General features: G+C 42.9%; 1 protein-coding gene across 1 annotated transcript in view; it reads left to right on the plus strand.

Annotated features, from left to right (window-relative positions):
• Positions 1–14,618, plus strand: part of c5h6orf163 (chromosome 5 C6orf163 homolog) — a 22,308-nt gene continuing 7,690 nt past the window's right edge. The window contains exons 1-3 of the mRNA XM_033020837.1: positions 1–285; positions 11,626–11,720; positions 12,907–13,014. Of these exons, the coding sequence (XP_032876728.1) occupies positions 147–285; positions 11,626–11,720; positions 12,907–13,014 (342 nt within the window). The 5' untranslated portion in view covers positions 1–146. The remainder of the gene's footprint in view (positions 286–11,625; positions 11,721–12,906; positions 13,015–14,618) is intronic.

A 14,618-nucleotide genomic window follows, 5' to 3' on the forward strand; every position in this document is an offset into this window, starting at 1 on the left:
GTCACTGTAACAAGCGAGGATGAGTATCCCTGGCCGCGGTTTCCCTGGAGACCGGAGCCCCCGGGGGTGAAGCTGCGGACCGGCCGGCGGGCAGAGGGAGCAGCAGCTGCGGCGGCGGCGGCGAGGCGAGCCCGGCCCTAGCTCGCATGGACACTTGGTGCTTCAATATCAAATCCAGGAGGTCGCTGCTGGTATCCCCGGACGGTGGGAGACCAGGGCTTCCCACCTGGTACAAGGAGCCGACACACAGTTTCATCCAACAGGACGCTCACAAGTGTATCCTCGGTGAGATGTTACCCACCCACCACCATCCATTCGGCCAAGGGTGGCGTGCTAACCCCTAATGCTTTACCGCATGGGCTTGGTTTAGGCTTGTGTTTTATCTCTTGCACCTACAATGAAAAGTTGTCCCTTCGTAAGTTCTAGGAGCAGAATTAGGCCATTCGGCTCATCAGGTGTAGAAGTGAGGACAGGTGTGGCCGCACCTGGAGAATAGTGCTTGGTTTGGTCGTCCTGCTACAGACAGGAAAGATGCTATTAAGCTGCACATTTGTATGCATCCCAGTCTCTTGCCCAAAGTAGGGGAATCCAGAACCAGAGGACATGGGTTTAAGGAGAGGGGGGGGGGATAGATTTAATAGGAACCTGCGGGGTAACATTTTCACAAAAAGTGGTGGGTGTATGGAACGAGCGGCCAGAGGAGGTAGTTGGGGAAGGGTGCTATCCCAACGTTTAATAAATATGGGCCAAAAGCAGGCAGGTGGGACTAGTGTGGATGGGACATATTGGTCAGTGTGGGCCAGTTGGGCCGAAGGGCCTGTATCCACACTGTATAACTCCATGAATCTAATAGGGAGGGTGATGGGAAAGGTACAGAGTGCAGAATATAGTTCCTATTATGTGGTGCTGGGCCTGGCTCTGATCGTTTACAATGTCCCTAACCTGACTGATCCATGTCCACCAGGCAGCTTCCCCAGACAGCGGGCACCCTAGTCACTCCTGGACACGACCACAACACACTGGGATAACTTTATCTTTTAGGTTTTTTAGTTATAACTTATTGTCACGCCTACCGAGGTACGGTGAACAGCTTTTTTTGTTGTGTGCTATCCAGTCAGCCAAAAGGCTATAAATGTTTACAATCAACCCATCCTCCAAGTTCGGAAGGGGGGTGGGTTGTGGTGAGTGAGTGGAAATGGAAATGCAGGGAGGTTAATGTCTCTTCATGCAGTGACAATAGCAAGTGTGTAGGAAGGAACTGCAGATGCTGGTTTAAATCGAAGGTAGACACAAAGCAGGAGAAAATCAGCGGGACAGGCAGCATCTCTGGAGAGAAGGAATGGGTGATGTTTCGGATACGAAACGTCACCCATTCCTCTCCAGAGATTCTGCCTGTCCCGCTGAGTTACTCCAGCTTTTTGTGTCAACAATAGTAGGAGACCAGATGGAGGGATCCAGGTGGATCATAGTTTCTGGATGGAGTTTGGGTTTAACGGTCAGAAGGTGTAAGACGAGTTCACTGTTATGAAGGGAGCAGAATTCTTTAAGACTGGCATTTCAGGTATGAAGCTGAGGCCTCAGCCAAGAACTGATCATTTGGGATCAGAGGGAGGAAAGATTGGAATGGATGGTGGAAACATGACAGGGGAGTGAAATTGTGGGGAGTGTTGTAGAGCAAAGGGATCTCGGAGTACAGGTACATACTTCCCTGAAATCGTCCGATCAGCTGTGAAGGTTATTGGCTGCAACCTTCCCTCCATTGACGAACTGTACACTGCAAGGGCCAGGAAGCGAGCGGGTAAGATCATCTCTGACCCCTCATCCTGGCCACAAACTCTTTGAATCACTTCCCTCTGGAAGGTGACTCCGGACTGTCAAAGCTGCCACAGCCAGACATAAAAACAGCTTTTTTTCCACGAGTAGTAGCTCTACTCAATAACCAAAAATCTGTAGCCTCCTTTTGCTCTGGTATTTTATTTAATTCACATGTTTAATCAATAATGTTTTATTATTAGTGTTTAATGTTTTATGTGTCATTCCTAACTGTCACTGTATGTTATGTTGTCACTTGCGGGTGGAGCACCAAGGCAAATTCCTTGTATGTGAATACTTGGCCAATAAACTTATTCATTCATTCAAAGTGACATGGCCAGTAGATAGGGTGATGAAGAAGGCTTTTGGCACGCTGGCCTTCGTCATTCAGGGAATTACTTATAAAAGTCAGGACATTATGTTACAGTCATACAAGATGGTAGTGAGGCTGCACCTGAAGTATTGTGTTCGGTTTTGGTTGGCCTGCTACAGAAAAGATGCTATTAAGGTGGAAAATTGTATGCATCCCAGAAGAAATGATTTAAATAATACTTGACAAAACTTCAAAAAAAATTATGAGGCACTTCAGAGTCATTGGCCCTTTGGCCAATTTTCCCCACACTGACCAACATGTCCCATCTACACTAGTCCCACCTGCCTGCGTTTGGCCCATATCCCTCTAAATCTAGTCCTATCCATGAACCTGTCCAAATGTTTCATAAACATTGTGAAAGTCCCTGTCTCAACTACCTCCTCCATCAATTCGTCCATACACCCACTGTCCTTTTTGTAAAAAAAGTTATCCCTCAGGTTCCTATTAAATCTTTTCCCCCCTCACCTTAAACCTATGTCCTCTGGTTCTCGATTCCCAAGAGATTCACAAGAGATTCTGTGCGTCCACCCGATCTATTCCTCTCATGATTTTGTGCACCTCTATAAGATCACTCCTCAGCCTCCTGCGCTCATAGCCTAATCAACCTCTCCCTATAGCTCAGGCCCTCGAGTCCTGGCAACGTAAACCCTCCAGTCCTGCCAACATCCTTGTAACCACACTTCCACTGTGGTTTGGATTTGAACATTATTTTTATTTTTGGAAGTGATAAATTAACGTGTCATTTTATACTCTCTGACCTGGCCACATCTGTGTTCAATCAACTAACTCAAAGTATCAACCACTCACACCTTGCCCACTGACTTCACACATCGTAAACCCGCTTGTGCTTCTATCCAATGGGAAATCTGGCCATAACATTTTTTGGCACTGAGGTGTTTCAGTGCTAGCGAGAGGGGAAAGATTATGTCAGTCAGCCACTTCATATTTCGGATGAATTTCACACATTAGCAACAGATTGTGACGTGTAATTTCATCCTGATACAAGTTTAGTTTAGTTATTTATTGTTACGTGAAAAGCTTTTTTGTTGCTTGCTGTCCAGTCAGCAGCAAGACTACATGATTACAATCAAGCTGTCCACAGTCTACAGATACAGGATTAAGGGTGCAAGGTAAATTCCAGTAAAGTCTGATTAAATATAATCTGAGGGTCAACAATAAGGTACATTGTAGGTCAGGACCGCACTCCAGTAGTTGATAGGATGGGTTAGTTGCCCACAAGAGCTGGGAGAAAAATGTAGCTGAATCTAGAAGTGTGCATTTTCGCACTTCTGTACCTCTTACCTGATGGGAGAGGGGAGAAGAGGGTGACTGGGGTGAAACTCGTCCTTGATTATACTGGTGGCCTTGCCGTGGCAGCGTGAAGTGTAGATGGAGTTATTAGAAGGAAAGTTGGTTTTGTGATGGTCTGGGTTACATCTACAACTCTGCTATTTCTTGCCGTCTTGGATAGAGCTGTTCCCGAATCATGCTGTGATGCATTCCGAATAAAATGCTTTTTACAATGGCACATCTGTAGAAGGTGGTCCATGTTTTGGTAGTGCAGAATGTCAAATTGTTCTTTAATGAAATGAACTGCTTCTGAACACTTATCATCCTGGGAACATCATTTGCAGATACATGGTCACGTGTCCAAAATACTCTAATGATCCTGAGCATTATCGCTCTGACATTCTTAACTTCAATGTCTATCCAGCAAGAAGTCATAAGATCATAGGAGATAGGAGCAGAATTGAGCCATCGTCTACTCCGCCATTTAATCATGGCTGATCTATCTTTCCCTCTCAACCCCATTCTCCTGCCTTCTCCCCGTAACGGGCGGTCACGGTGACACAGTGGTAAAGTTGCTGCCTTAGTGAATGCAGCGCCGATGACCCAGGTTCGATCCCGAATACGGGTGCTGTCTGTATGGAGTTTGTACGTTCTCCCCGTGACCTGCGTGGGTTTTCCCAGAGATCTTCGGTTTCCTCCCACACACCAAAGACGTACAGGTTTTGTAGGTTAATTGGCTTGGTAAATGTAAAAATTGTCCCTAGTGGGTGTAGGATAGTGTTAATGTACGGGGATCGCTGGTCGGCGCGGACCCGATGGGCCGAAGGGCCTGTTTCCACGCTTTATCTCTAAATTAAACTAAACTAAACCTCTTTAGTCGAGAAACAGCCACAGTTTCATCCAGATCGATGTTATCTTCTCTTGAGCTTAGTTTATAGTCACGTGTACCGAGGTACAGTGAAAAGTCTTTGTTACGTGCTAACCAGTCAGTGGAAAGACAACACATGATTACAATCCAGCCATCCACAGTGTATAGACTCATGATATAGGGAATAACGTGAATAACGTTTAGTGCAAGATAAACTGGTAAGAACTTTTTTGAGAAACAAGGAGAGGGAAGAATTACATTTCATGTTTTTCTTCATTCCTTACAATGCTATTTACAACAGGATCGCAACTTCTACTGAAGTGTGGATGGCCATTGGCTCGCTGGGAGCTCATCCACCCTTTGACAGGTCTTGTTATTGGTCCTGCTGGGGGTCCACAGCCCCCTCCTCACCTGGCAAACCAGGTGGGGGAGACGGTTTAGTCACCGACCATGGAGCAGGTAGCACGGGATTACATAGTACCCGTGGCGGGGGGGAACTCCCCCCGACCTTACAATCAAAGATAAAATCAAGTAAAGACCAAGTCAAGATAGTCTGAGGGGCTTCAGAGGTATATAGTAGTTCAGGACCGCTCTCTTGTTGTTGATAGGATGGTTCAGTTGCCTTCCATGCTCCTGCCATTGATTTAATCCACTTCTTTTACTTTGCACAGATTGAGCTAGTCTCTATCTAGTTTATAAACAATTTATGTTCCATGTCTTATCCACCTTCCCATTCACATAAGTCTATATTCACATTCAGCTGCACAAAATAATTACTAAATCCCCTACCCAAGCACTACTTCCTCTTATATTCCGTCTGGGGACCTTGCATCCGGATGGCATTAACATTGAATTCTCCCAATTTTGCTAGTCCTTGCTGTCTCCTCCCCTTCCTCAACCCTCTAGCTGTCTCCTCCCACCCTCGGGCTCCTCCTCCCCTTTTCCTTCCTTCTCACCCCCCCACCCCCCATCAGTCTGAAGAAGGGTTTCGGCCCGAAACGTCGCCTATTTCCTTCGCTCCATAGATGCTGCTGCACCCGCTGAGTTTCTCCAGCAATTTTGTGTACCTTACTACTTCCTCTGAGTCTGATCCCGACCCGAAGCAACGCTTACCCATGTCCTCCAGAGAATCTGCCCGATCACTGAGTTACTCCAGCAGTTTGCGCTCTATGCAAGATCCCAAGCATCTGCTGGTCCTGATGTCTCCCTGAAATCTTGTTCGTGCCTTTGACACCTTTAAAAATATCTACTGTCATTGTCTTTGTTTGGTAGTCTTTGGCCTTCATAAATCAATGCAAATCATCCTGCATTGTTCCTTTGGCTTACCTTTGCAATGCTTGATGCCCTGTGATGGCAGCTATTCCTGTAACATATTGCATTTCAAATCATTATGCTTTCTTTAAATGTATTCATAGCCTTGCCACACCACATCTCCAAGAGCCCTCTATCTTCTGTTAAGCAGCCCGTTTGCCTTTCCCTGGGACTCTCTCCTTTTGTTCTGCTCGCTGCAGCATAGCATAAATAACCCCCTTGGCCCACCTTGGTAACTCCCAATCTAAATCTACAATAGCACAAAGTAGCTGTCCACTTTCAAGTTCATGTGAGTTTATTGTCATGTGTCCCTGATAGGACCATGAAATTCTTTCTTTCTTGAATTCTTGAAATTCTTGAAATTCCTCGGCACCCTTAGAGCCCCTGTATTTATTTACATCTCCAGCCATATTGTTTAACTTATATCAACCTGTGAAGTGTCTGAAGCTATTGTGCTTCTAATATCATTATGTGATTTCAATTTATGTTTGATGTTGGTACATACTGGCCTCTCTGGGGTATATTGGATTGCAGCTGCGAATAATGCAAATTTATTTTCATGCTATTATTTCTGAACTTGATTATTTTCTTTTGTTTTTCAGCACAGAAACAGGCCAATTGACCCATCTCATCCATTCCCTTTGCCCTGTCCATGCCAGTCCCATTTGCCCGCATTAGGTCCATATCCCTCGAAACCTTTCCATCAATTAACCTGAACAAGTGTCTGAAGAAGGCTTCTGACCCAAAATGTCACCCATCCTTTTTCGACAGAGTTGCTGCCTGACCCGCATTGTTACTCCAGCATTTTGTGTCTATCTTCCGTATAAACCAGCATCTGCAGTTCCTTCCCACACAAGTGCCTTTTAAAAATTGTTATTGTACCTGCCTCAGTTACCTCCTCTGGCAGATCATTCGATATAACCCAACATGCTCTGAGTGACAAAGTGGCCCCTCAGGTTCCTATTAAGTCTTTGCCCTCTCATCTTAAACCTATGTCCTCTGGTTCTTGATTCTCTTACCCTGGGTAAAATTCTCTGTGCATTCACCCTATCATTTTCCCTCATGATCTTTGAATACTTCATTGCCAGATTTTCTCCACAACATGGTTTACTATTGCCATTTGTACCAAGATGCAGTGATAAACTTTGTTTGCCTGCTATCCAGGCAAATGATAATATACATGAGTGCAATCAATCTACATACAAGTATACCGTATACAGGTAGTGCAAGAAGATAAACACTAGAGTGCAGAAGGGTTGAATCTCAAATCATGTCACTTTGATTGAATATCAAATCATGTCACTTTGAAGCTCAAAACATGTCACTTAGCATTGTAGAGTATTTTACATTAATGAAAATTACATCATTTTAATTGTGTGAGTGATTGTCATGCCAGGAAGCAGATAAATAATACGAAGGAATTATTTAATGGCATTACGTTGCATAATAAACGTTTAAAGTTTCCTTGTCTAATGTTGACATCACTGCAAATGACGCATTGATACAAATTGTCAGACATACATTGTGTTCCAAGAACGTAACAAAAACATTATCAGTAGCGGAAGGGAACGTGTCCCAACACAAACCATCACTCCTGTATGTTAGCTTTCCAAATAAGTGAATTTTGAATCTTCTTTATTTCCCTTACCATGTTGATTGATTATTCCAAATATTTATCAACATTTCAACAAGGTTTTCATTTCTTCAATTATTATCATTTCCATTTTTGACACTTTGTATCATTTGATATTTTATGTGGTTTAAAGTTCTCTTTAACTTCCTTATTGCTGCAATGCTGAACGCCTTTGACTTAAGAAACTAGATGCCGGAAACTTGAGTAAAAAACAAACTTCTGGAGGAACCCCATGGGTCATGCAGTTTCTATGGATGGATGCAGAAGCAAAAAATGCAGATGCTGGTTAATACACAAAAGGACACAGTGTTGGAGTAACTCAAGCAGCATCTCTGGAGAACGTGGATAGGTGATGTCTCGGGTGGAGACACTTCTTCAGGCTGATTGTACGGGAGGGGGGGGGGGGAGAAAAAAAGCTGGAGAATGCTTTATGGAGGAAACATAGAAAATAGATGCAGGAGTAGGCCCTTCGAGACAGCACCGCCATTCAATATGATCATGGCTGATCATCCAAAATCAGTACCCTGTTCCTGCTTTTTCCCCATATCTCTTGATTCCATTAGTCCTAAGAGCTAAATCTAATTCTCTCTTGAAAACATCCAGTGAATTATTTAATGGCCTTCTGTGGTAGAGAATTCCACAGATTCTCTGGGTGAAAATGTTTTTCCTCATCTCAGTTCTAAATGGCCTACCCCTCATGAAGATGGGCAGGGGACATTTCAGGTCAGGACCTTTCATCAGTCTGAAGAAGGTCCTGACCCAATTGGTCACCTGTTTCCTTTCTTTCCACAGATGCTGCCTGACCCACTGAGTTGCTCCAGTGGTATGTTTTATTTTTGTACACCTACTTACAGCCTTGCCTTTCAACTTTGTGAAGCAATCTTGAAGGGCAACTCCCTTCCTTTTTTTCATACCAATTGCTTTTTCTCATAGGTAATCAAATTACACATTGATGAAGTGTACTCGGGTAGCAAATTTGGGTAACCTTAGAATAACTAGTTTAGTTTAGTTTAAAGATACAGCAAGGATACAGATACTAGCCTGTCAAACATTCCCTCTTTTTTCCAACTTCAAGCACACCATTATTTCAAAAACCCTCTGATTTCACAGTGTACGGGTCATTGCTGGTCAGCACGGCTTCCCCGCTGTATCTCTAAACTGAACTAAACAGCTGATTTTCTTCCTTGGAAGATATTTGTGAACTGAATGATCTTTGCAACAAACTGGTCGTTTCATGGTCACCATTGGTGATATTTGCTGATATAATTCCAAATTTATCTAATTACTTGAAATTTCATTCGCTACTGCTGCTGTGAGGCCCAACCCTTATCCTGTATCTATACACTGTAAATGGCTCCATTGTAATCATGTATTATCTTTCTGCTGACTGGTTAGCATGCAACAAAAGCTTTTCACTGTACCTCGCTACATACGTGACAGCAAAAAACTAAACTGAACTGAATTGAACTAAAAAAAAAAATTCCCAATGGATAGTTTGGGGCTTTGGATGCCAGCCTAGTAACATAAACAGATTACTGCACCCCATTCTTAATACCTTCTTCCATTTCGAGTGTTTCTCCCAGTCTACATCAGTATGTGAAACATTACGGGTAACATATTTATCTTGGGTAATTGGACAAAATGCCTACAAGAAATCTGAATGTTTGAAGAAGGGTCTCGACCCGAAACGTCACCCGTTCCTTCTCTTCAGAGATGATGCCTGTCCCGCTGAGTTACTCCAGCATTCTGAAAAATAACGTTAATCACAAAGTTGAACGACGGAATTTGAACATCTCAAATTTTAACAGAAGTTAATGGGAAACTGCGCCAGCATTTACGAGGAAGAAACAAAGTTATTGATTAGGGTCAATGATTATTCATCAAGAGATTTGGAACGTATGAATTCATTTTACAAACAAGTTGGAAACACCCAAGTCTCAATCACTTTGTGAAATTGGACACAAAGCTACAGAAAATGCAAAGTTGCTGCCTCAGTAACAGTGTTTGGTGTAGTTTAGATAGACACAAAAAGCTGGAGTAACTCAGCGGAACAGGCAGCATCTGTGGAAAGAAGGAATGGGTGATGTTTCGGTTTGAGACCTAGTTTAGTTTAGAGATACAGCGCGGAAACAGGCCCTTCAGCCCACCGAGTCCGCTCCAACTTGCGATCTCCGCATACTAACGCTATCCTACACACACTAGGGACAATTTTACATTCATACCAAGCCAATTAACCTACAAACTTGTACGTCTTTGGAGTGTGGGAGCAAACCAAAGATCTTAGAGAAAACCCACGCAGGTCACGGGGAGAACGTACAAACTCCATACAGACAAGCACCCTTAGTCAGGATTGAACCCGGGTCTCTGACACTGTAAAGCAGCAACTCTACCGCTATGTCACCGTGCCGCCCACAGTGTGTTAATACTTTTGCTGTATAATCTATCCTACGGCGTGTGCGGACGTGGCGCCGACGGACGAGAAGCCGAAGCAAAGAAGTGGAAGCCAAATAACCGAATCGAAACGCCAACTAACCGAAAGAGTGGGACGCCTAAATGCAAAATAACCGAAAGGGCGGGATGCCTAAAAGCCAACTAACCGAAAGGCTGTGTCGCCTAAAAGCAAACTCACCAAATGGCCGCTCTGCTGAAACGCCACCTACCCGTAAGGCGGCGTCGCCTACAAGCCAACGAACCGAATGCCGCTCAACAGAAAAGTCAAATAACGGACAAGACGTTGCCGGGGGGCGGGCCTTGTCAGCGATTGATCCAGACCCCCTGGTCCATCACATCACTGTGGAGGGATGAACATTGTCCCACACCTCCACTCCACCCGACCCACAGCCCGCGGAGAGTGGCCGTGGGAGAGAAGGGGCTGTCCCGAAGGATGCGCACCTTCGGCCGCTTACAACTTAGTGCTCGGGTTCAGATTGCCCAGTCACCTATGGCTTGTGTGGGAAAAGGACCCCCACCCTTCCGCCGGTGGAGACGGGAATGTAGGGGTCATTTTTCCACACACGCCATAGGTGACTGGGCAACAAGTTGTAAGCCGCCGAAGGAACGCATCCCTTGGGACAGCCCCCACTCTTCCACGGCCACGGTTTCTTGTTTCCCTTGATTGCTGCTGATTAAACTAAGTTTTGTTTCCCTTGTTGGGTGTACATACACCGCATGTGTAATGTTTTATTTTATTTATTTTATTTACTTCTTTATTTCGAACAGAATAAATGAATAAAAGGCAAGTGTGAAACAGCATACAAAAACCAAAAAAACAAAACAAGAATATCTATAAAGTGTCATAAACAATATTTATAAATAAATGAAATCATATGTGTCCGAAAAGGAGCAGGAAGAAGCCAAAGCTTATTAATTCCCACCCCTTATTCAACTGCTTATAAATATCTTATACAAATTTAGCAGCTATATGTACACCATATGTACACCAGCAACTATATGTACACCAAATTATTTACATTTATACACTAATCAAATATTTACAAAGCCATAGAAGAAAAGAAAAAACCCTCATATACTATACAGTATCTCTTAGTCATATATACAACCCATCACCCTATAATCATCCTTCCCAATACAATCAGTATAACAAATATCCCACTCTCAATCACCTATCCTCATCCCAATATCTTTTTAAAAGTGTTTTTGTACATCTTTTTAAACTGAATTATGTTTGTGCTATGTTTTATAAATTCACCCCACAGATTGCTATGCACATACTTTTAAGAGTTGTTCTGACATTGAGTTTTTAAAATTATGTTCCCCTCTCAAATTATACCCACCCTGTCTTTCCATAAACAGTTTTTGTATATTTCCTGGAAGTAAATTATTTCTTGCTTTGTACATGATTTGTGCAGTCTTAGATTTAACCAGATCGGTGAACTTCAGTGTATGTGACTTTAAGAATAATAAATTGGTATGTTCAAGATATCCAACGTTATTGATAATTCTTATTGCTCTTTTTTTGTAATGTGCATAACGGCTGTAGGTTGGTTTTGTAGGTGTTACCCCATATCTCCACACAGTAACTCAGATATGGCAATATGAGTGTATTATACAGAGTATGTAATGATTTGTGGTCCAGAATGTGTCTTGATTTTCCCAATATTGCTATAGACTTTGCCAGTTTTGCTTTGACGTGGTTTATATGTGGTTTCCAGCAGATTTTGTGGTCTAAGATCACACCAAGGAATGTATTTTCATATACTCTTTCTATGCTTATGTTATCTATTTTCAATTGTACTTGAGGGTTTGTTTTATGTTTTCCAAATGGCATAATCTTTTGTTAAATAAACATACTGTTTTTCTCTTTCTCTGCAACTCTAGATTTGGGATCAGTGATTCATCGGCAATACATGAAGGCATCTAGTACTGATTGGGAACAGTCTGTGGAGGATGCAAAGTCAGCAGTTTTAATTTGGGTACATGAGATCATCAATTTTCTCCCTTTCTCTCCTTTGTTGAAGTATTGGCATTGGTCACCCTCTGATTCATTGTCTATTTATTCATGTGTAAACCTGAAAACCTGGCTGAAGGGCTCAATGGAGTGTTTTTAGTTGCTGTTGACACTGAACAATTGCAATGATAGAGAGGCAAAGGAGGGGCCAATTGAAAGGATAAATCGAGGATTTTCTTTACATCCCAGGATGATCATAGGAAAATGTGGATTTGGGCAAAGGAGTTCATAAGTTGTAGGAGCAGAATTAGGCCATTCAGCCCATCAATACTCCACCTTTCTATCATAACTGATCTGTCTTTCCCTCTCAACACCATTCTCCTGCTTCTCCCCATGACCCTTGACATCCTGACTAATCAAGAACCTATCAACGTCCACCTTAAAAATATCCATTGGCGTGGCCTCCATAGCCTTCTGGTGGGCAGGACCCTACAGAGTTCTGCAATCACATTAAATGGGTGTCTTTAGAAAGTTGATCATTAGAGACTAGAAATGAATAGGCTCCTTGTCTTTTACTCTTTCCCCTTTGGGAAGGTGGTGACATTCTTTGTCACAACTCATCAGGGCAGCTCAGATGGTGGAGCTGCTGCCTCATAGCGCCGGAGACCCGACCAGGTTCCGTCCTAACCTCGACTGCTGTCTGTGCGGAGTTTGCATGTTCACCCTGTGACCGTGTGGGTTTCCTCTGGGTGCTCCGGTGTAGTTCCTCATCCTTGTAAATCCTCTACACTTTCCAACTTAACATCTTTTCTATAACATTGTGCCAAGAACAGAACACAATACTCTAAATTCAGCCTCACTAATGCCTTACATAACTGCAACATGACTTCCCAACATCTGGTTATATAAGACGACTGTAGTTATATAGTACTCTGACTAATGAAGGCCAATGTGCCCAAAGCCTTTTTAACCACCCTATCTACCTGTGGACTCCATCTTCAAGGAAACACGCACCTGCCCTCTTAGACTCCTCTGCTCTACGATACGTCCACCATTCACCACGTAGGTCCTGCCTATGTTAGATTTTCCAAAATGCAACACCTCACATTTCTCTTTATGCTTAATGATTGAAGGCAAATTAAAATGATGTCAGTAAGAAACAATGAAGAGTAAATAACCCTGTTATTTTCCTATTTGTAATACTTGCCCAGGCCTTGAAAGAGAAAACAGAGGCAGTGAAAAATGCACTTCTTGTGGCTGAACAGCAAAAGAATAAAGAGTTGGAAGCATTAAAGAATAAACAAATCATTGTGCTAAAGGTAGGTTCACAGTGTTACTTTAATTTATTGTCACGTGTACCAGTGAAAAGCTTTTGTCGCATGTGAATCAGTCAACCACATCTCGGGGACATCACTGTTGGAGGCATAGTTGCTGACTATAAATTTCCCTTGGTTTGTAGGTGGAGTGGTAGAATCTAAAGGGAGTCGACGTGGGGAGAATTAAGTGTGCAGGGTTTGTGTAAATTGTGCTTGATGGTCAGTGGCTACACTGTAGGTAGAGTGCTAGTGTCTCTGCTGGGTATATGACCATCTATAAAACAGGCCTTTGGCCCAATTCGTCCATACAACCCAGATGCCCATCCAAACGAGTACCATTTACCCATGTTCGACCATATTTCCTGAAACATTTCCTCTATACTTTTGTCCAGATGTCTTTTCAATGTTGTTATTGTACCTTCCTCAACCATTTTGTCTGACAGCTTATTCCACACGCACCACTGTGCGAAAAATTTCCTCCTCATCTTCCCATTAAATCTTTCCCCTCTCACCTTAAATCTATGCCCTTACTTCTTGATTCCCAAACCCTGGGGGAAGGACCATGTACATTCACCCTGTCTATGCCCCACCAATATTATACACCTCTATAGGATCATTCGTAAGTCTTCTACCCACCCAGGCATAAAGTCATAGGCTGCCAACCTCTTCCAAAAACTCAGTCCCTTAAATTCTGAATCCTCATAAATCTTTTCTTCATTCTTTCCAGCTGACATACAGCAGGGTGACCAGAATTAAACACAATATTGCAAGTGCAGCCTCACCAAAGTCTTGTACAACTGCAACATAGCATCCAAACTTCTATACTCAATCCCCTGACTAATGAAGGCCAACACTCCTAGGTCCCTCTGTTCTATAACTTTCTCCAAGGCCCTGTTGTACACTGTGGAAGTCTTACCCTGGTCTGACTTCCCAAAATGAATAACTCGTGCATTTCTGAATTAAACTCCAATGTGTAAAGAGTCAAACCATAGATGATTATCATCTTGTGTTGCCTGGAAAAGAAATGCATTTACATGCAAAAGAGAAGAATCATTTGGTGCTCTGAATCTTGTTACAATTCATTCCATTACTGGATTATGTTTTTTATTCAGTTCAACATTTGACTTCCCAGCTTTGCCTCTCTCTCTATTTCAAAGTCATAGTCATAGAATTGGCCCATCGGCTCACCACGTGCATGCAAACCATATGATCCATTTACACTAATCCCATTTAACTGAACTAGGTGCATATCTTCCAATGCTTTATTTATTTGTGTGTTATAGTTATTATATTTCATTCCACCATCTCCTCTGATAGTGAGTTCCAGATTATCAACTACACTGTGCAATTTTTTTCCTCAAGTCTATTTCTCACCTTAAATCAATGCCCCCTTGTTTTTGATACCTCTTTCACAGGGAACAAATTATGTCTACGTACCCAAGCTATGCTTTTTATAATTTTATATTTCATTTGTCAGGCCACCCCTCCGCTCCATGCAAACAAGCCCAACATTTCCAATCTCTTCCCATAATTAAAGTCCACCAATCATAAGTTCATAGGTTGTAGGAGCACAATTAGGCCATTTGGCCCATCAAGTCTACTCCTGC

This window comes from Amblyraja radiata, chromosome 5 (genome assembly GCF_010909765.2).
Source record: "Amblyraja radiata isolate CabotCenter1 chromosome 5, sAmbRad1.1.pri, whole genome shotgun sequence".
Classification (NCBI taxonomy): domain Eukaryota; kingdom Metazoa; phylum Chordata; class Chondrichthyes; order Rajiformes; family Rajidae; genus Amblyraja; species Amblyraja radiata.